At 40.0% G+C, this 21735-nt stretch overlaps 1 protein-coding gene across 2 annotated transcripts in view; it reads left to right on the plus strand.

Moving 5' to 3' along the window:
- Positions 1-21484, plus strand: part of LDB2 (LIM domain binding 2) — a 299731-nt gene extending 278247 nt beyond the window's left edge. Inside the window, exons 6-8 of one of the 2 annotated variants that reach the window (XM_065405200.1) lie at positions 9952-10075; positions 12793-12944; positions 21254-21484. In XM_065405200.1, coding sequence (XP_065261272.1) covers positions 9952-10075; positions 12793-12944; positions 21254-21484 — 507 coding nt within the window. The remainder of the gene's footprint in view (positions 1-9951; positions 10076-12792; positions 12945-21253) is intronic. The other variant, XM_065405201.1, reaches the window with a different exon arrangement.
- The last annotated feature ends 251 nt before the right edge of the window (positions 21485-21735 follow it).

Here is a 21735-nt window from a genome sequence, read left to right on the forward strand (position 1 = left end):
AAAAAGGTTCACACACCCCTGCCTGTGTGAACCAAAGATTCAAATAGGGTTGCACATGTCCAGCAAAAAGAATGCTAAACTCAGTGCAATGCGGTTAGAGGCATACAAAGAGGAGCAACAAATGCAGTATGACTCCTGAGGAAGCCTTTAAATGGGAGCTGGTGTGCTTGGATGTTCACAGAGCATTACAACAGCAGTTATATAACCATCCAAGCAGTGCCCTCTTGACCACAGGAGTACTGAAATGCCAAGCCCTTTTGTTAGTATGAGCAAGCTAATTGCCATAAACATGAGCCCTAACTTTTGAGGGAGGAGGATCTTGTGTCTTCAAGGACAGTAAAATCCTTGCCCACCTAGGCTCATGCTGCTGTTGTCATTGCTCCTGCCACTACTCAGATAGGGCAGGATTAAGAAGAAGAAGGTCTGGCAATGTAGTCACATACCCCTGCATTGGTCTTGAGCACAGTAGAGGGAAGGGCAGTACTGGATGCCAATAGCTGGCAGATATTTAGAAATACTGCAATACAAAACACTAAAAAGGATTAGTAGCAGCCTTGGTCAGTGATATGTTAGGAGTTAATTTTATTTTCTAGATGTCCATAATATATGTATAGAAAATATTTAATTTGTAAAAGCTTTGCCCCCCCCCCCCCCCGAAATGATGCATCTTCTTTTCCATTCTCACTGTTACTGGGAGTTGAAATGGCTGCTGATACAGAGCGGTGTAAAAACATGATGAGCTCTGTAACTTGGGAACAATTTAGCAACTGAATACTGCATTATTGAGAAATCATTCCTTACCTCTGGGTGTTAGGCAGAAACTGGAGAGCCCTAGACTGACATTCAGGGCAGAGCATAGGATGAATAAACATAACCGAGCACTGAGTATTTACTGGTAAATCCAGGATGGAGATTCAGTAGTCCCAAATTGGCCAGTGGAATACTACAGGGTTGGCAACTCAAGGTAAGGTGACCCTAAATTTCAGGAGCTTTCTGCTGTAATTTGTATCGAGTTTCTCAAATAGCCAAACAATGAAAGAAAAGAATAACAACTTGTTTAATGTGCAGCAGGCAAGCTGCATGGGCAAAACAGCCATATTCCTTCAAAGCTGCCAGAGGCAACACTCCAGGAGCATCTAAACAAAATCTGTGCAACACTCAAGAGGCATGCAGGTGACCTCATCGAATTATTGTCTTCACCCATCTCTTCATCCCCCCCCCACCCCCAAATCTCTCCTGTCTCTGACATCTCCTTCTTGTCTTCACTGAAATAGTAATCTCTTCAGAGCAGGGGCTCAGTGGTTTGTAAGTCACCATTCATACCTGTAATGCTATACAAGTAATAAATAATAACCTCTAGATTATAATAATTATTAATATTGTAAGTGTTCAGTTGAAAACTCCAGTTCTTAGCCTATTAGATAATCACGAGTATAGATGCTTCTTGACTCACTGTGACAGGTCATCACATGAATCAAAGCCATACCCAGTGTGGAATGGGGGGGTCATTAACGATATCCAGGGCCAGGGATCCAGGGTATATGGCAATCTATTCCACAGCTCTGAAAATTCTCACAGAATCTGCCTCTTGCTGCAGAATTGTGCTCTGGAATCTCAGCTTCCATTTTTCATATGGTCGTGAAGTACTTGAAAATGTGAGCCAAATATAACCTGATGCAGAGATACATCTTTGCAGAGTCTTCAGAAAACCTAAACCAACAGCTCAGTCTTTTTAGTGGAAACCTCCAGCTGCTGTGCTTATCCCACATTCCTAAACTGCCTCCCATGCCCACCTCCAGGTACCAGAAGTTCAAACTGCTTCCTAACCAGGTGCCAAAAGTGCCACCTTAACCTTTGACAAAGGCTACAGAGCAGTTATGCACAGCAACACTGTCAGTCTTTGCATGGAAAAAAACAGAAAATATAGGGACAGTAACAAATAAATGGAAATGAATATAAAAATAAATGACTCAGGGACTACCAGAGGTTACTGAACTACTTAGATTTTAGGCAGTGACCATTTTTTAGTTCTGTGTTTGTACAGCCCCTAGCACAATGGGATCTGTGTCCATGACTGGGTCTCCTACGCACTACTACAATGCAAAGAATAAATACTGTACTGATTGAATTATTAATTTTCAGATTGTATTCACTACTTTTTAATTGAAATAAAACTGCTGCAGAATTTCCTGTCTGCCACATCAACGTGCCAGAGAGTCCAGAAATCTAGAATTTAGGTTCAGCTTGCTGTGGGGCATGCAGGGCCTTGACTATATCTTGAAAAGGTCTAGTTAGTTTCCAAAATCTGAACAAATATACCATGGTACAGAGAATGAATTGTGTGTGCTGAAGAAGATGCAGTTAGGTACCAAGGAGTTGAGCTTAATTCTGTTTTGTGGCAGCAGAAATCTACCAAAATACTAATTTTGGTGTAGTGTTCAATATGTAGGAAGAATGCATGTAGCTGACCCACTAAAAACACAGTGATGCAAGAGAGTCATAGTAGAGGTGACAAAACCAGGCAAGTGCTTAGAGCAAAGTAAAAAAACCAACCAAACAGTAAAGCCACTGGTAAAATTAGTACTAAAAATGCACATTTATTTGGGGTCCTGAAAAATCTAAATACTTTTTTCATGCATGCTTAAATCTTTTTAATGGAACCCATTAAAGGCAGTTTTTAAGGTGAAAATCTATATTTACATGTGAATACTCACAAAGCACAAACTATTTTGAGTCATGCATTTTGCAGCCTGGCTAATGAAAGACGCAGCAATATGTTGCATGCTCCTGGGACGTTTCCATTCTGTTCTACAGAAGAATAATTAGATTAATTTTGAAAAAGTCATCAGCAGAGAGGTTTAAAGTGACCCCAAACCCTTACTTCCTTTTATCTACCTCACCTAAGGGTACACCATATTCAGAGCTGCTGAGAGGTGATACTGTTTCAATACGTTACTGCCATGTGCTATTATACAGTGCTTTGAGGGCACAACAGAGGTCAAGCTTTCAAGGCTAGTTCTTCCCAGTGTGACATAATAGTATCCATATTGTGTCAATCAGCTGTTCACGGGGGTATCCATAACGATATGTAAAAATACCTGTGGGCCTCTGAAAAACACAGTGATTGGATATACCAGACCTGACGTTCAAATTTCAATTTCTTTGGTGAAATCTTGCTCCACTGAAGTCAGTGGGAGTTTTGCCATGGAATTTAATGGGGCCAGGATTTCATTCACTGTGTTAATTGAAATTAAAGCATTCTGTATAGAATATACACACAGTGCCATTGCAAAGTACACGCTGGAATGTGACAGTTCAACCTAAAAATTAAAGCAAAAATTTGTGTGTTCAGCTTTGTTTGTTATTAAGTCAGAACCTTTGAGGAGAACGAAAGAGCTGTAAAACAAAGCATTGAACCGTATCAAGATTGAACAGCCTATTCCAGGTATAATTTCACTGAATCTAAACTGGTGAACAATACTCAGCTTGAAATGGGGGGGGGGGGGGGGAAGGGGGCTGTCATTTTTATGAAGAGTTGTAAATCTGAGCTGCAACTGTTCCACAGTTTCCTCCATTTTCCAAGTGGCTGATACAGGCTCTCAGTTGGAGAAAGATGCCAGATATTGGAGAGTAAAAGCTGAATTATAATAAAACTTCAAGGAAGTCTCTCTAGCTGCTGGTGAATTTCTCACTCTTGTTTCAGACAAAATAATATTACGTCATCATATTCCACATCATTGTCTAGGTGTCGTCTCCAATGAAATATTTAAAAAGTCCATGGTGATGAATGTAGCTTTTCCTTTTGAGGGGTGAAAGCAATGAGCCATAGACAGAGGCAGTCTCCCTCTAAACCTACTGCTTTGGGTGGAAATTTTGGAGTTGTTGGTATGACACATACTGACTAAATGGGTTTCTTGCTGTAAAGATATTGGCTTGCTGATTGTGATCCTTCTTACCACACATAAGTACTGTATGATTCCAAGTCCCACTGCATTCTCTTTAAAATGCAAAAAGCATTGATTGACAGAAATGAATGCAGTTCTTTTGTGCTCCATAGCATTTAAGTAGTGGGAAAAGTTTCTTAGCTGAGTTAGTTCTGCCATCTGCAGCTCATAACTGGCAGAGCTACAATAGCTTTTAAAAGAAACAATCTTATTCATGGAAAAATAAGCCTAGATTATATGAGCTGTAGCAACTCTGGTGGAGAAAAGAAGAGTGGCTGAAGAGAATGTTTCGGAATCAAAGTTAGAAACAAGAGACATAAACTTCTTATACGGCAGTGTGAAAGAGAACTTTCCTCTAAACTGTGGTGCTATCACTATGCACTGATGTTCTCAAGTGAGTATAGAAAATCAGTGTTAGAACAAAAATCGAGGGGCCAAATCCATCCTTGGTGTTACGACAGTGAACCTCCAGGGCTGGATTTGGACCATTGTCTGTGAAAGCAGATTTTGGCCTTGTATTATCTATTATCTATCTATCGATGATTGAAGGACTACAGGAGCTTCCATACTGCCCCAAACACTTGGAAACCTTCTTGACCCTGTCTGCTATGTCTCCAACTCCCTCCTTAAAACAGTATTCTTTCTCTGAAGCCCATAAACAATAGCCTTCTGTGTAAGAAAAATGTAATAAAAAAAAAAGCAGAGCCTTCAAGATATGTGCATGTTTAACCCAATGTGATCTTCTCGTTCTTATCCTTGCCTTTCTTTCTTTCTTTCTTTCTTTCTTTCTTTCTTTCTTTCTTTCTTTCTTTCACCATAGTGCCTAGTAGCAATAGTCATGGACCAGGACCCCGTTGTGCTAGGCAATATACCTTCCCTTCCCCTGAGCTCCAAAGGCATATTGCTGCACATTCTCTCATATTTGATCTTACATTCTAATCTGATCATTAGATCGGTGTGGGTGCACCATAGGGCCCACTTGTAGTGCCGTTGAAGTCATTAGGACTCCACACAGGTGTGAGGGTCAAACCATGAGGATACAGTTGCATGATTAACACCCTAGAATGTAAGCTTATCAGCACAGTGGGTTTTTCCATGGCTTTAAAGGGCCATGCTCACTTACGGCACATAGATTCTATTGGTACTCCAAGTAGTACTGTAGTAGTAGAAATAGTCAAATCCCATGGTCAGAGGTGCACTATAAAAACCTAGGTGGAGACTAATTATAATAATACCAGAATAGTAAGTGAAATGTATGGTACTTTTGGGGGTGTTTTAGTAATGCAGGGAGATTATATATTATTTCCCTGTTTGTATGATGGTATGCATTCGCCCAAACACTCATTGTATATAATGAAAAAGAAATATAATTTTCAAAGATTTCATGTTATGAAAATTGTAAGCTTATCAGGTTAGGAACTCTCTTTTGTGTCTTGTGCAGTGCTAAGGGCAAAGTGGCTGCATAAAAAATAATAATAATAATACTTAAGACATAAGAATGGCCACACTGGATCAGACCAAAGGTCCATCTAGTCCAGTATCCTGTCTTCCCACAGTGGCCAATGCCAGGTGCCCCAGAGGGAATGAACAGAACAGGTAATCATCAAGTGATCCATCCCCTGTCTCCCATTCCCAGCTTCTGGCAAACAGAGGCTAGGGACACCATCCCTGCCCATCCTGGCTAATAGCCATTGATGGACCTATCCTCCATGAATTTATGTAGTTCTTTTTTGAACCCTTTAAAGTCTTGGCCTTCACAACATCCTCTGGCAAAGAGTTCCACAGGTTGATTGTGCGTTGTGTGAAAAAATTCTTCCTTTTGTTTGTTTTAAACCTGCTGCCTATTAATTTCATTTGGTGACCCCTAGTTCTTGTATCATGAGAAGGAGTAAATAACTCTTCCTTATTTACTTTCTCCACACCAGTCATGATTTTAAAGACCTCTATCATATCCCCCCTTAGTCGTCTCTTTTCCAATCTGAAAAGGCCCAGTCTTATTAATCTCTCCTCATACGGAAGCTGTTCCATACTCCTAATAATTTTTGTTGCCCTTTTCTGAACCGTTTCCAATTCCAATATAGCTTTTTTGATATGGGGTGACCACATCTGCACACAGTTTTCAAGATGTGGGCATACCATGGATTTATAGAGAGGCAATATGATATTTTCTGTCTTATTATCTATCCCTTTCTTAATGATTCCCAACATTCTGTTCGCTTTTTTGACTGCCACTGCACACTGAGTGCATGTTTTCAGAGAACTATCCACAATGACTCCAAGATCTCTTTCTTGAATGGTAACAACTAATTTGGACCCCATCATTTTATATGTATAGTTGGGATTATGTTTTCCAATGTGCATTACTTTGCATTTATCAACATTGGCCAGTCACCCAGTTTCAAGAGATCCTTTTGTAGCTCTTCAGTCTGCCTTGGACTTAATATCTTGAGTAGTTTTGTATCATCTGCAGATTTTGCCACCTCACCGTTTACCCCATTTTCCAGATCATTTATTAATATGTTGAATAGGACTGGATGCAGTACAGACCCTCTCGGGACACCACTATTTACCTCTCTCCATTCTGAAAACTGCCCATTTATTCCTACCCTTTGTTTCCTATCTTTTAACTAGTTACCAATCCATGAGAGGACCTTCCCTTTTATCCCATGAGTGCTTAGTTTGCTTAAGAGCCTTTGGTGATGGAGGTTGTCAAAGGCTTTCTGAAAATCTAAGTACACTATATCCACAGGATTCCCTTTGTCCACACACTTGTTGGCCCCCTCAAAGAATTCTAGAAGATTGGTGAGGCATGATTTCCTTTTGCAAAAACTATGTTGACTATTCCCCAACAAATTATGTTCATCTATGTGTTTGAAAATTTTGTTCTTTACTATGGTTTGAACCAGTTTGCCCGGTACTGAAGTCAGGCTTACCTGCCTGTAATTGCCAGGGTCACCTCTAAAGCCCTTTTTAAAAATTGGTGTCATATTAACTATCCTCCAGTCATTTGGTACAGAAGCTGATTTAAATGATAGGTTACAGACTACAGTTAATAGTCTTGAAATTTCACAACTGAGTTCCTTCAGAACTCATGGGTGAATACCATCTGGTCCTGGTGACTTATTACTGTTTAGTTTATCAGTTTGTTCCAAAACCTCCTCTCAATCTGGGACAGTTCCGGAGATTTGTCACCTAAAAAGAATGGCTCAGGCTTGTGAATCTCCTTCACATCCTCTACCATGAAGGATGCAAAGAATTCATTTAGTTTCTCCGCAATGGCTGATGCAAAGAATTCATTTAGTTTCTCCGCAATGGCCTTATCGTCCTTGAGTGCTCCTTTAGCATCTCGATCGCCCAGAAGCCCCACTGGTTGTTTAGCAGGCTTCCTTCTTCTGATGTGCTTAAAAAAAAATTTGCTATTACTTTTTGAGTCTTTGGCTAGCTGTTTTTCAACTTCTTTTTTGGCCTTCCTAATTGTATTTTTACACTTCATTTGCCAGAGTTTATGCCCCTTTCTATTTTCCTCACTAGGATTTAACTTCCACTTTTTAAAGAATGCCTTTTTGCCTCACACTGTTTCTTCTATTTTGTTGTTTAGCCGCCTTGACTCTTTTTTGGTTCTCTTACTATGTTTTTTAATTTGGGGGATACATTTAAGTTGAGCCTCTATTATGGTGTCTTTAAAAAGTTTCCATGCAATTTGCAGGGATTTTACTTTTGGTGCTGTACCTTTTAATTTCTGTTTAACTAACTTCCTCATTTTTGTGTACTTCCCCTTTCTGAAATTAAATGCTACAGTGTTGGGCCACTGTGGTGTTTTCCCCACCACAGAGATGTTAAATTTAATTTGATTATGGTCACTATTACCAAGCGGTCCAGCTCTATTCACTACTTGGACCTGATCCTGTGCTCCACTTTGGACTAAATCAAGAATTGCCTCTCCTCTTCTGGGTTCCAGGACTAGCTGCTCCAAGAAGCAGTCATTTAAGATGTCAAGAAATTTTATCTCTGCATCCCGTCCTGAGATGATATGTACCCAGTCAATACGGGGAGAGTTGAAATCCCCCATTATTATTGAGTTTTTTATTTTAATAGCCTCTCTAATCTCCCTGAGCATTTCACAGTCACTATCCCCATCCTGATCAGGTGGTCAGTAATAGATCCCTACTGCTATATTACTTACAGACTCATACATCACTGCAGTAGAATATTTAATGTGTGTATCTTTCCCCATCAATAAAATTTGTATTGGGCTATCTAGAAAATGCTTAAAGAAAAGATAATTATGTATTATTGTTAATAATATTAATTAATCATAAATAATTAGCATAATGATACTTAAGTAAGGATTGTTGCCTTTAAGCATGATCTAAACCTTTGTAGAAAGTTAATCATTTTTTTAAAAAGATAATTAAAAGAATGAGATTATCTGATAAAGTCAGGGGAATGTCAAACAATTATTTGAGAAAAATCACTTCATAAAATGGTGTGGTTAAATCTGGACTGCCATTTAGACTACTCACTGGTAAGTCAGGGTGGCAGGTGCTTTAGGTCTGCATCTGCCCCTGTATTAAATGCGTCTTGCCCTTACGTTTTTAATCCAGCTCTTTGCAAGGACCAAGATACTGATTGTTGCTGGCAGATTCTTCAGACTTAGGATAATTGGACCATGATCCCTTCCTCTTTCAGGGATTTGTTCTTTGAGTCACTTTAGATTTCAAAAGGGTCTCAAAGGTCACCAAGAAAGACTAAAAGATTTAATATCAATCATTGTTAATCCAGTTCTTTTTACATGTGTCCAATTCACAGCAAGCTAGATGCATTTAAAATGAATTTGTCACTGCAGAGCACAGTACCTGTTATTCCTGAGGCATCCAGAACTGACCTCATGCTTTGCAGGGTCCAAGGTTCTGGGGAGAGAAATGTGCTGAGAATGTCCTGATTCCAGAACCAGAGGGGTTGTTCAAGCTAGACTGAGTTGCTAAATCAATCAGTACATGAGGGCAACAAGGAACCACTTTGAATGCTTGTGCTTATGACCAGTCCTGCAGGCATCTCTACCTTCTTCTGTGTTTCTTATCCAGTTATAATTTCTGTGTGAAATTAAATAGATTACAGACAGAATTATCATTTAAGAGATCTATAGATAGTAGTGACTCTGTAGTTTTCCCTAGTTACAATACGGACAGCATAAACCCATATGACACAGGAGAAATTGTATTTGTGCATGGCCAGCAGTAAGTGGGTGCTATCCAGTTTATTACACTGAATGCAGCATGTGTGATTATCTGCCTTGTAGGCAGCGGCATAGGTGTACATTCGGTGCAAGCAATTCATGGCCCTATGGGCTCTTGAAACCAGAATGGCTGAATTGGAGGAACTAAAGGAGACAGAGAGATACATAGACAAGACCTTCCAGGACACAGTAGACTGGACCCACCCCAAGTCTGACAGCCTCTGTGCTGTTGAGGAGGATGAAATTCTTGGAGAACGACATCAAATTGGCACAGAGGAAGACGATCCCATAATTGGGACCCTCCTTCCAGATGATGTCATGGTATCCTCTCGCACTCAGGATACCCCTCCTGGGGAGGGGATTCCAGTTATTAAGAAGAGACAGATAACAGTAATGGGGGATTCGATTACTAGAACTATAGATAGTGGGGTTTGTGATGACTAGGAGAACCGCATAGTGTATTCCTGCTGGGTGCGACGGTTGTGGACCTTTCGAGACATCTAGATAGACTTATGTGCAGTGCTGGGGAGGAGCAGGTAGTCATGGCACGTGTAAGTCCCAGTGTCATAGGGAAAGGAGGAGAGAGGTCCTGGAGGCCAAATTTAGGCTGGTCTCAACACAGACAGAACTATACTATATTGGACACTCTCTATTAGCTAACTAGGAAAAGTCAAAACAAAAACCAGGAAAGTAATGACTGAGTTTCAAACTCTGCAAGCACTTTAATGCTAAGTTGTTTTTAGATTCAATCATTCTTTCTGATTCTTTCAGTTGTGTGTAATATTGGAGCCAATGCAAGAACTGATGTCAAGACATAAAACTTACAATCTAAGTCCTCGGGACTGCCTGAAGACATGCTTGTTTCAAAAATGGCAGAGAATGGTGGCACCACCAGGTATGTTTTTCTCTATATTTTTATTGCACTTGTTGTTGTTGTTATTGAATGAATATAGAAACACTGAAAAACTTTGCTGACAATCCCCTAGTAAAGGAAATAACACAACAAAGTTAAGCACTATTCTAAACATAACCTTAGGCCATCTCTACACTTACCAGGGATCGACGCTGCTACAGTCAATGCAGCAGGGGTCAATTTAGCAGGTATAGTGAAGACCTGCTAAATTGACCACAGAGTTCTCTCCAGTCAACTCCGGTACTCCACTGGAATGAGAAGATTAAGGTAAATCAACGGGAGAGCATCTCCCATTGGCGCAGCATGGTGTAGACACTGCAGTAAGTCAACCTAAGCTACGTCAACTCCAACTACATTATTCACGTAGCTGAAGTAGCGTAACTTAGGTCAATTTACCCCGGCTTTGTAGACAAGGCCTTAGATATAATCTAATGGCATGTAATCTGACTCTGATGCTACATAATATGAAATAAGTTTTAGATGTATACACATTCAAATAGTTTTACAATGTGTGAGATATAATTCAGCATAAGTAAAAGATAATACATAGTATATGAAATGCCCACTGGCTCCATTAGAATTCATAGTTTATATATTACAGCTTCCTGCTGTGACTCTGGAATTACAGCTTCAAGTCATAATTAATAGTCTTCTAGTCTAATAAATTTTTACTTATAGGCCTGAATTTTACTTCATTGATCATAAACACAAAAATACCAAATTAAATTTAAATACCAAAAAAAAAATTAAAATTGAAAGTGTGACGGTTTGGATCACAGAAACCCCTTTGGGGCTACCAACTGATGTGCCAAGACTACTTCTTCCCCTGCCTTCCCTGCCAGCTTGGGACTCCAGAACCCTGCCTGGTTGTGCCAGACACGCTTGCCAGCCACAAACACAGACCCAGGTCTGAACCACGTCCCACAAACTGCAGGCTTAACTGAAAGCAGTGTTCCTGTCTTTAACACCCAGATGTCCAGCTCCCAATGGGGTCCAAATCCCAAAATAAATCCATTTTGCCCTGTATAAAGCTTATACAGGATAAATTCATAAATTGTTTGCCGTCTATAACATTGATAGAGGGATATGCACATCTGTTTCTCTGCCCCCCCCCCTCAAGGTATTAATGCATATTCTGGGTTAATTGCTAAGTAAAAAGTGATTTTATTAAATACAAAAAGTAGCATTTAAGTGGTTCCAAGTAGTAACAGACAGAACAAAGTAAATTACCAAGCAAAATAAAATAAAACACGCAAGTCTATGCCTAATACAGTAAGAAAGTGATTACAGATGAAACCTCACCCTCAGCTGACAAGTAAGCTTCCTTTTACAGACTAGCCTCCTTCTAGTCTGGGTCCAGCAATCACTTACACCCCCTGTACAGTCCTTTGTTCCAGTTTCTTTCAGGTATCCTTGGGGGTGGAGAGGCTATCTCTTGAGCCAGCTGAAGACAAAATGGAGGGGTCTCCCAGAGGGTTAAATAGACTTTCTCTTGTGGGTGGACACCCCTCCCTCTCCCTGTGTACAATCCCAGCTACAAGATGGAGTTTTGGAGTCACATGGGCAAGTCACATGTCCATGCATGACTCAGAACTTACAGGTAGCAGCCATGGTTCAGATGCTACCTTGAACGTCCTCAAGTAGACTTCTTATGTGAATTGGAACCTTCCAAGATCCATTGTCTGTTAAGTGTTTCTTGATTGGGCACTTAACTTGCACATTCCTTTCTCAAGAAACTGACCAAATGCTTTACTAAGGCTATTTAGAAATCAAGCAAGTACGCAGCCAATATTCATAACTTCGAACACAAAAATGATACATTCATACAAATAGGAGGAATAGATGCAGTAGATCATAACCTTTACAGAGATTTGTTACATGGCATATGAAGCATAAAACACATTCCAGTTATGTCATATATACATTTATAAGCATATTTCCATAAAGCCTTATTGGGTGCAACGTCACAGAAAGTAAATGCACATACCACAATCTGAGTGAGCTGTACAGTTATCACTTTTGGTTTTTTGTGGCCAAAGGTCTTAAGTCACGTGAATGTAATAGTCTTGACTTGGTATATATTTGGAAAACTAGTAGAGAAACATATGTTAGCACAGGTTGATATATTCTAATATGAGGGTCTACCAAAGGTGAGGTCTGTAACTGAAGTAGCAGAAAATGATGTAATCTTTCACTTGATTGCCATTGGATGCTGACAATACTTTAGAAAGCTGCTCTTATCTATAAAACATGTTTGACATAGGCAAATAGTCCAAAGGTTAGATGCAGTGGGCTTGGAGAAAGGAGAATTGGGTTCAGTTGTTAGTTCTGTGCCTGACGTATTATCTGACCTTCAGCAATCCACTTCACCTGTTGGTGTCTCAGTTTTCTCTAATGATACTTGTTTCTTTGTAAAGCACTTTGAGATTCATGGATGGATAGTGATGTAAAATTAATTACTACTTAAACTGAAACCAGATTCCATTTCTTTTTGTTCCATGCAGAATTCACAAGCTCATGGGTTTGCTCCCAAATAATAATAATAATAATAATAATAATAATTTAATAAATTAATAATTACCCATGAATTTTTAAATAGCTGAGAAGAAACAGATTTTTAGCACTTCTCTTTGTAGTTAATTCTTCTATGGGCTTTAAAATATCTGTAATTTGCTTTGCCTCTTACATTTTTATTATAGCAGAGCCCACAAGACAACCGACAACCAAACGGAGAAAAAGGAAAAATTCAACCAGCAGCACTTCAAACAGCAGTGCTGGGAACAATGCAAATAGTACCAATAGCAAGAAAAAAACAGCAGCTGCAAACCTGAGCTTGTCAAGTCAGGTACCTGTAAGTCTCATTTTCCTTTTAGGCCTGAATCACTTACAATACTTTAAGCTGTCCCGAACATTTTAACGAAGGTGTATTCTTGAGCCAAAATTATCACAAACATGAAGAGACCTTACACAATATGGTGTGGATACGGGGAAAATAGAGATGAATGGTGAGGAATCTGTGCCACAGTGCAATTTTAATAAATGATCCTCAAGCAGTGGATGTAATTTTGGGAGGCATGATCCAAATCCCATTCAGGTCAATGGGAGTCTTTCCACTGCCTTCAGCTGAAGTTGGGCTGGGCTTTTGGTTATCAGTAGTAGCAATGCTGATAGATTCTTTCAGACTTCAGTCCATTGCAGGGCAGATGAACACATTAACCTGAGTCGTAATAGGATCGTGGGGATTGCCAGACCAAAACAGACAAGTGGTCTCTCTAGACTGCTCTCCTGTCTCCAGAAGTGAGTGATCTTTGTCAGATGCTTCAGTGGAAGCTGTAAGAAACCCCACACTGAACAAGTATGGAATAAGCTGAGAGTAGACGTTATTTCCTCATAACCCCTATCAGTTAGCAGTTGACTTATGCCCTGAAGCATGAGAACTGCTGCCCCTTACAAATTTTTATCCTGTTATGTGTAACTATTAATGATCTTGTGGTACATATTAACAGCTAATTCTTTTTTGAACCACACTAAAATCTTGATCTCAGTGGCATCTTGTGGCAGTAGTTCCATGGGTTAATTATGCAGCATACAAAATAATATTTCCTCTTCCAGTGTTAAGTTTATTGTCTTAATCACTATATATGAGTAATCAGCCCCCAGACTGTGCGTGAATTGTCTTTTATATCCAGAGAAGGTAGTGCATGCATTTGAAAGCTACAGAAATTAATTTGACAATATGGGAACTAAGAGAATAACATGCAGTGACTTTTATTGTATTTTTGATAAACATATACAAAATGGTGGGTCCTTTGTGGATCGTAACAAAGGATGTAGGCCATTGATAACCAACTGGAGGTGGGCTCCCAGAAAGCCTGACTTTTTAGGTAAAAAAGAGGAGTGGACTATCTAAAAGCAATACCATAAGATATGAAATGGACTGATTCAACAACTGATTGAGCAAGATTACTAGATTACTAGATTACTACAGCTTTTGGCTTCAATATATTAAGTTCCTATTTTCGCTCTGTCAAATCAAACTTTTCATGTGGATCCTTCATCCAAGGAGAAGATTTTCACCCCAACTCTGGCTGCTCTTCTACTATTCTGGTGGCACAAAGCAGCCAGAAAGCTGGCATAACTGGCTACCCTGGATATTCCTTCCATTCCCAGGTGCCACATGCTGTTATGTCTGGCTATTCCTGGCTGCCAGAATGATGCCTTCGCAGCTGTGAGAAACCATGTCTAAGAAAAAGCAACCTTCAGTTGTAGGTAGAGCATCCAGATTGCTCCCCACCTGTCTCCAGGATCAAGGGATAGTAAAGGCAGCTAGTGCCACTTCATTTCTCCCTCCTCCTTTAGTGAGCTCAATTCAGCTGAACCAGAATCTGTCCCCCTGCATACACATCCTTTAGGCCTCCCCATCCCAGGAGATCTGTTCATGCAACTCTCATTGACTGCAGTGGAAGTTGGCACTCACATCTTATTGGACAATCAAGCCCTTTAATAGTAAGCTTCACCCAGTTATACACAAGGGTGAGAGAGTTTTCTTTATATCTCATTAATTAAAGAATTATTATAGTGCAGCTCCCACTGATGGTAATGATTGTTGTACATCTATTCTGATGCACACAAGGGTACAATATATTCCATATGCTTTTTCCAAGTCATGTAGGTTGCCTGTCAGTCTTCAATGTATTTCATAGTGCTTCATAGAGAACATATTTTAATTATTGTTTGTCTTTTGTAGAAAAAAATGCTATTATATAGGACAGACAGAACCTAATGTGTTTTCAGTTATAGGACATTCCGGTGTAAACCTATTCAAATATTTTTTCTTTAAATTAAATATACCTTTCACCTAAACATACTGTGAAGTGTCTAGGGCATGTGAGTGAATGAGGCAAGACCATATTTCTTTAAAACAATACAGGCCAGGATCTTCATTTCAGAAGAGCTTGTATTCTCTAAAGCTGGCTACAGGTCGCAGCAATCTCGCTTTCAGTTTGCCCTTTTTAACTTCATCCACAAGCAAACTGATCAATAGCAAAGGTGAAATGTATTACACTTGCCTTCACCTATATGCAGTGAGGGAGGGAAACACACTACATTTCTTCACCCTTGCATGTGTTCATCCTCAACACAATGCCCTCACTTCACAAGTTTCAGGCTACAGTTTGCCACTAAACTGAAGTCCCTGTTTGTCATGGCACTCTCTGTGACTAGACCTGTCATTTCTCTGCTCATGGGAAATAAACAACTTGGAACTAAACAATTCTGCAAATGTTGAAGGCACCAGACAAGTGAGGAACTTCTCCTTTCTTCCTGCTGTCATTAGCTAACAGAAATTAGATGATCCCAACTTCTGTCTCCAGGTGACTCAACTAAGCAGCACCAGCTCCTGTCCCATTTTCCTCCACATCATTTTTCTGCAGGACCCCAATGGTGAGCTCATATCCAGACCCATATTGGGTTAATAGGAGGTTTCCCTTTTTCTCCAGTGATACAACTCCACCCAGCAAAGACCTCTCTCCTGTGGGGTGCAATCATTTCTAGTGAATGCTTTGCTTCTATCTCAGTTTCTCTCTAGTAAATAAACTCATCCTGTCTTCCAGGTTAAAGAATGTTTCTGTGGCCTGTCTCCAATAAGGTCATTCCTGTTACAGAGTATCAGTAACTCTCCACTCCAATGTTGCCCGTACATTGGTACTGCCTGTGCTCTGTATGCTGTACAAGATATCACACCCCAGCACTAAATGTCCACATTTGTCACCTGAGCCAGCAGAATCTTTTCAGAACCCAGTATGAGGTCTCCAACATTCCACAGTACTCTGCTATAGGCATATGATATTTCATCTTCAACACAGGTGGTCATAGTGCAGTCAGCGCCATCAGCTAACACAGACATTGAAACCACACTGGGTCTGACACTTTCTGCATATTCCCAGGATTCTATCCAAACCCACTGGGACAACAAAAACTTTACCAGTGCACTACTTGAAACACTATTTGCCTAAGTAGCCTTCTCCCCCTCCTGCCACAATAATAGTAGGGATTCTGTCTCCTCGACCTGCTTCCATTCTGACCGATTCTTCTGGCAGTGACAATATTGACAATTCAGTTACAAGCACACACAGTGAGACAAGGTGACTGTATTTCCATGCTGGGGCCCTGGTTGATGCTACACCCTAAAATTGTACTGCTCCAGCTTATCCAGCCTATAAGCTTTTGGTTCTTTGCATTGCCTGAAGTTTGACAGAGTTTGTAGGAATTATGAGCACGCTATGCAGTGATGCCCACATTATGGGTGAAATATCTCTGCCAGTAATTCCCTGTGGGTCATACAGTAGTTTCATTCCAGTTTTCTGAAGATCAGGCTATAGAAGACCACTGCCATTCTCAAGTATCAAAGGGGAAGCCATGTTAGTCTGGATCTGTAAAAAACAACAAAGAGTCCTGTGGCACCTTATAGACTAACAGATGTATTGGAGCATAAGCTTTCATGGGTGAATACCCACTTCGTCAGATGCTCCTTTCTCTCACTGGCAGCTTTGCCCAATGCAAAAGAGCATCTCATTCCAGATATACCCTGAATGATGTTCTAATCAAACTCTCCTTCAGCTTCTGGAAAGCCTGACTGCACTTAGCAGTCCTCCAGAATAGTGATCCCTTCTATGTCAAACTGTACAGTGGGCAGTGATGAACTTCTAGCACAAAGGGACTCCTGTAGCTGGCAGAATGCTGAGATTCCAAAGCCTAACATTTCCTAAGTCGTCAGAGCTGCCCCAGAAACACCATTCCCCTCTAGAAGAACTTGCCCTTCACAAGGTTAAGTTTCAGGATTGCTTGCCAAGCCACTCCAGCACATCCATTAACCATTTTAGTTCTAGATCAGAACTTCCTGCATGTGCCAGGATGTCACCCGTGTGACACCTGACAGAATAGTATCATGCCATCAGAACCATGTAGGACACCCAGAGACTTCTTGATGACTCAACGATTCCCTTAGTTTTAAGGGAATGGAGGTGTGCAAGTCAGTTGAGAATTTTTTCTCAATCATGATGGCTAAACAAACAAGAATAGATTGTCAACCTGATGGGCAGCCAAAACTGAGAAGTGTAAACTACCTATGCATCTCAAGGGTCTGATAAGCCTGAAACCTAATTTAAATGACAACTCTATCGCTGCCCATCATTTTAGCAGAATTGTTAAGCTTGATGTGACTATCCTTCTTCACTGGATGTAATCACAGATATTGGGGTGGAAGGCACTGGGGTAGGGGATTGTTCATGGTTGCTGTGGTGGGAAACCAAGAGTTCAAACCCCTCAACATAATTATCTCCAACCCCATTCACCCTGAAGGAAAGAGAGCTACATCCTCACCCCAGTATCAGTAGATACTCCTGAGTGCCAAAAGTTGTCAAAACCAGTGCTAAATTGTCAAAACCAGGCACTGCTTGCGAATGAAAACGCCTACATTTACGCATTAGAAATACAGAAATTGTAGCAAATCAAAACTTGAGGATGGCTTAAATTAAGTGAATCTAATATCACGGGAAGTAACACAGGGAATAATGGTCTTATTGTTCATGGTGGGGAGGGATAGCTCAGTGGTTTGAGCATTGGCCTCCTAAACCCAGGGTTGTGAGTTCAATCCTTGAGGGGGCCACTTAGGGATCTGGGGCAAAAGCAGTACTTGGTCCTGCTAGTGAAGGCGGGGGGCTGGACTCAATGACCTTTCAAGATCCCTTCCAGTTCTAGGAGATAGGATATCTTTATTTATATATATTTAAATTTGGGGTCAGTTAGGGATTTTTCAGTGAAAGGCACTAAATATATGTAAGCTGCTGTTATAATTATATTATTAAATGATAATTTTCTATCACAGTGTGTAAAACATCCACTGATTTATTTACAGAGCTTCACTGCAAAGATATTTTGCTATCACTAAAAATGTTTCTAATCACAAAGTAAATTAATAAGAGTGACTATAGCCTAAATCTTTATTTAAATAATCTAGTCCAATAGGTGCTACTGTAACTAGCCCAGAGCAGTATGTGCAGCCATGCAACACACTAGGGTTTAATTCTTGGGTTCTGCTTCTCACTCCATGAGCAGGAGCTAGGAGTACTCCAGAGCTGCAGCCTCAACCCTGGGAGGGATGGAGCCTTGTGTCATTCAAGAACAGTGACCCCCACTGGCCAATTTAAGGAGAAGCGTTGAGGGGCTCTAAAAGGAGTCACTTCCAGTCCTCCTCAGAGGTTGGTGGAACTAGTGAGTGGAGGTTAAATGGGGTTAAATTGGTGGGGATCTTCAGCATTCCATCTGAGGAGCAGAGAACCCACTATGGGGGGAAGATAGCATGTGTGCTACCTGAGAAATTATTTATTGCCTGATATAATACACTACAAAGAGCAAGAATGTAAAGAGTATGTGCCCTCTAGCTAATGCTGTGGTATCTTGTAAGTAAGATCAGGGAAACCCCACTAAACTCAATAAAATTGTAGTTTAGCTCCCAGACAGAAATTATATACTGAATATGGTGAGGAGAAAGATAAGCAAGCTGTTCTGTCTTGTGGGTGTTGTTATACTGAAAGAATAAAAAATGATCTGCAAAGTATCATAGAAATTGGAGATGGGACATACTTACTAGGTCACTTGGGCTTGTCTTCACTACTGGGGTAAGTTGACTTAAGTTACGCTACTCCAGCTACGTGACTAACATAGCTGGAGTCGACATAGCTTAGGTCAACTTACCCCAGTGTCTTCACTGCCCTGCGTCAACGGGAGACGCTCTCCGGTCGACTTACCTTACTCTTCTCGGAGAGGTGGAGCACCCGAGTCGACTGGAAAGTGCTCTGCCACTGATTAGCGACACCTGCTGCATCGATTGCAGCAGCATTGGTCTCCCCCGTAGTGAAGACAAGCCCTTAGTTTATCCCATGCCAGTGCATGAATGTTTCCTACATCATACTGAGGTGACTCGAGTGATGGGGCTATTACTGATTCCTTTCAGATATAATTCCATAGTTTGCTCGTCTGAGTATTAGGAAAAATGTCCTTCCAATGTGAGTTATATTGTCCTTTACTTAGTTTCATCTTGGTAGTCCTGGTTATACCTCCTTGGACCACCCTACACAATTCCTCTCCCTTTAATCCATCTACCCATTTAGCATATGTCCCCGTAGCAGTAATTTGGTAAAATGTGTACATATTTTGTTCTTTTAATTGTCCTCTTAAATTGGGCCTCTAGCCTCTTAGTAATTTTTGATGTACTTTTCTGAACTTCATCCAAATTGCTGACATCTTTCTAATATTGAAGTGCCCAGAATGTGATGCAGAAGTCAAGGTACAGTCTCGCCAGTGTTTTATAGAGATGAACTATCACTGCCTTAGTCTGTGATTCAATATCCAGCTCAATGTCACGCTGGTCTTTTTTGGCTGCCATATCACATTGCAAGCTCAAATCTAATTTGCTGTCCTCTTTACTGCTTTCCCTACACAATGGGGTCAGTCCTGGTTCAGCACTGCAAAATAAATGTGGTCTGTGCTTTAAAGGCATACGACTAAATTAGAACAAACTTTTGATTATAAACACCTTTGTTGCTTTAAACTCTTATGTTGCAAAGCTGTGTGATGGTTTGATTTAAGAAATATTTTATTGATATTGAGAGTAACATAATCAAGACAATGTAAAGAAGAAATTATGTAATACATTTCCTCTATTCCACAATTCCTCACAGAGTACAGTTTGAAATTACCATATACACTTTCTTCTATAACATGTCAGCTTTTGTTAAGGAATATGATTAAACAGTGTAAATATTTATAGGCAATAGCTTGTTTTATTTCATGGAGAGTGAAGTACCTATGTGATAAAAATCTTATTATATGCAAGCAGTAGTCTTCTGTTTGCACTTTACAGATGCTTTATATTCATGAATAGAAATACATCCTGGTTAAATCAGCAGGTACAAATCTGGAATTATTGCACTTTCACCAGATATGTTATCTGAAGCCCTGCCAGTCCAGCTGCATCAAAAGATGCATTCCATATATTTCCTTCCCCAGTGCAGTGGTTTGCACAGCAACCTGATTTTCCTTAAAACAGAGAAAACAAGAGAGCACTCTGTTTTCCAGTCTGGCTTTGCACCTTTCTAGTCCATGCTGGTTAGCGTTCAGCAACAAATCTGTGATGCACTGTAGTACAGTAGGTGGTTTACTTGTTTTCGTGGAAGGACAATTTGTACTTAAAGCAGTGATTAGATGGATTCTTTCCTTCTTGAATGCTTCAGTTTTTGATGACTACTAGCTTCATCAGTATAATTATAATTAGCACTCTTCATCTTCCTTTGATGGTACCAGCTGGACAGATTGGTCCTCTTACTGCACAGATTGGCGGCAAGGTTGCCTACGCAAAGATAGGTGACAGGCACCATGAAATAACAGATGGTAAATTCAGGGCTTGTTGGCAATCAGCAGGTTTTTGCTAATGACTTAATTAACTCTGCAAATTGTCAAATCAGCGTGAACATTGTTTTTATCAAAAACTTTACCTAAATTAATTACCATAATTAAGTAGCAGAATGTCAAGTATATTGGATGTGCAAAAGGGCTTGGCTGGCTAGGGATAAGAGAGTTACCGTCTTTGCACTATGTTCTTTTTTCAGCAGCCTGAGTGTGAGAAGTACTGTGTCATGTACTAGATTTACTGCATGAATGTTACAAAACTGCAACTCATTTGCATCCTGAGCAGTCTTTGTAAACAAAATAATTTATGGCCTGGAAATGAAAATAATTTATAGAGGGTAAAAATACCAAGGAGAAGGTTAAACCAACCATTTAAAACTTTCTAACAGTCTCCACTTTTGTAGTCTGATTATTTTTTAAATGTATATTTCATTCTTCTTGCTTTATCTATTTTTGGGGTTTTGAGACCCAGTGCCTTGAATATACAAATAGATGAGGGTTTTACAGTGTTTTATTTTATAAATTAAAACTCAAGTGTAAGTTTGCATCATGGCTCTAACCATATAGGAGCCTCTGATTCCACTGTGTGAATGTCACAAAATTAACAGATTCAAATCTTCTAATATGGCTATTTTAAGTTGGTTTTTTCTCTCTCAAGGTTTCCATATAACAAATGTTGGGTGCTGTTCACAGGATGTGATGGTGGTAGGAGAACCAACGCTGATGGGAGGAGAATTTGGGGATGAAGACGAAAGGCTTATCACTAGACTAGAGAACACACAGTATGATGCAGCAAATGGCATGGATGATGAAGAAGACTTCAACAATTCACCTGCATTGGGAAATAACAGCCCATGGAACAGCAAACCTCCTGCTAACCAGGAGACCAAATCTGAAAATCCCACACCACAAGCTTCCCAATAGGTTATTCTACAGCATTATCCACTGTTATGTATGTCAGTGGATTATAATTACTATTTTACACCATTCTTAAAAAAAAAACCTTTCCAGATACAGTATCTATTTCTAAACTACAGCTATCTGATTTTTTTTAATTAGAGAAAAATCATATATAAGCTTTCATGTACCTTTCTTGAAAGCTTTCACACGACACGATACTGGCACTGACCTCAATTAAAATAATTGAAAATTAAATAGCACCTCATGGCAAATTT

This window comes from Emys orbicularis, chromosome 5, assembly GCF_028017835.1.
Source record: "Emys orbicularis isolate rEmyOrb1 chromosome 5, rEmyOrb1.hap1, whole genome shotgun sequence".
Lineage (NCBI taxonomy): Eukaryota > Metazoa > Chordata > Testudines > Emydidae > Emys > Emys orbicularis.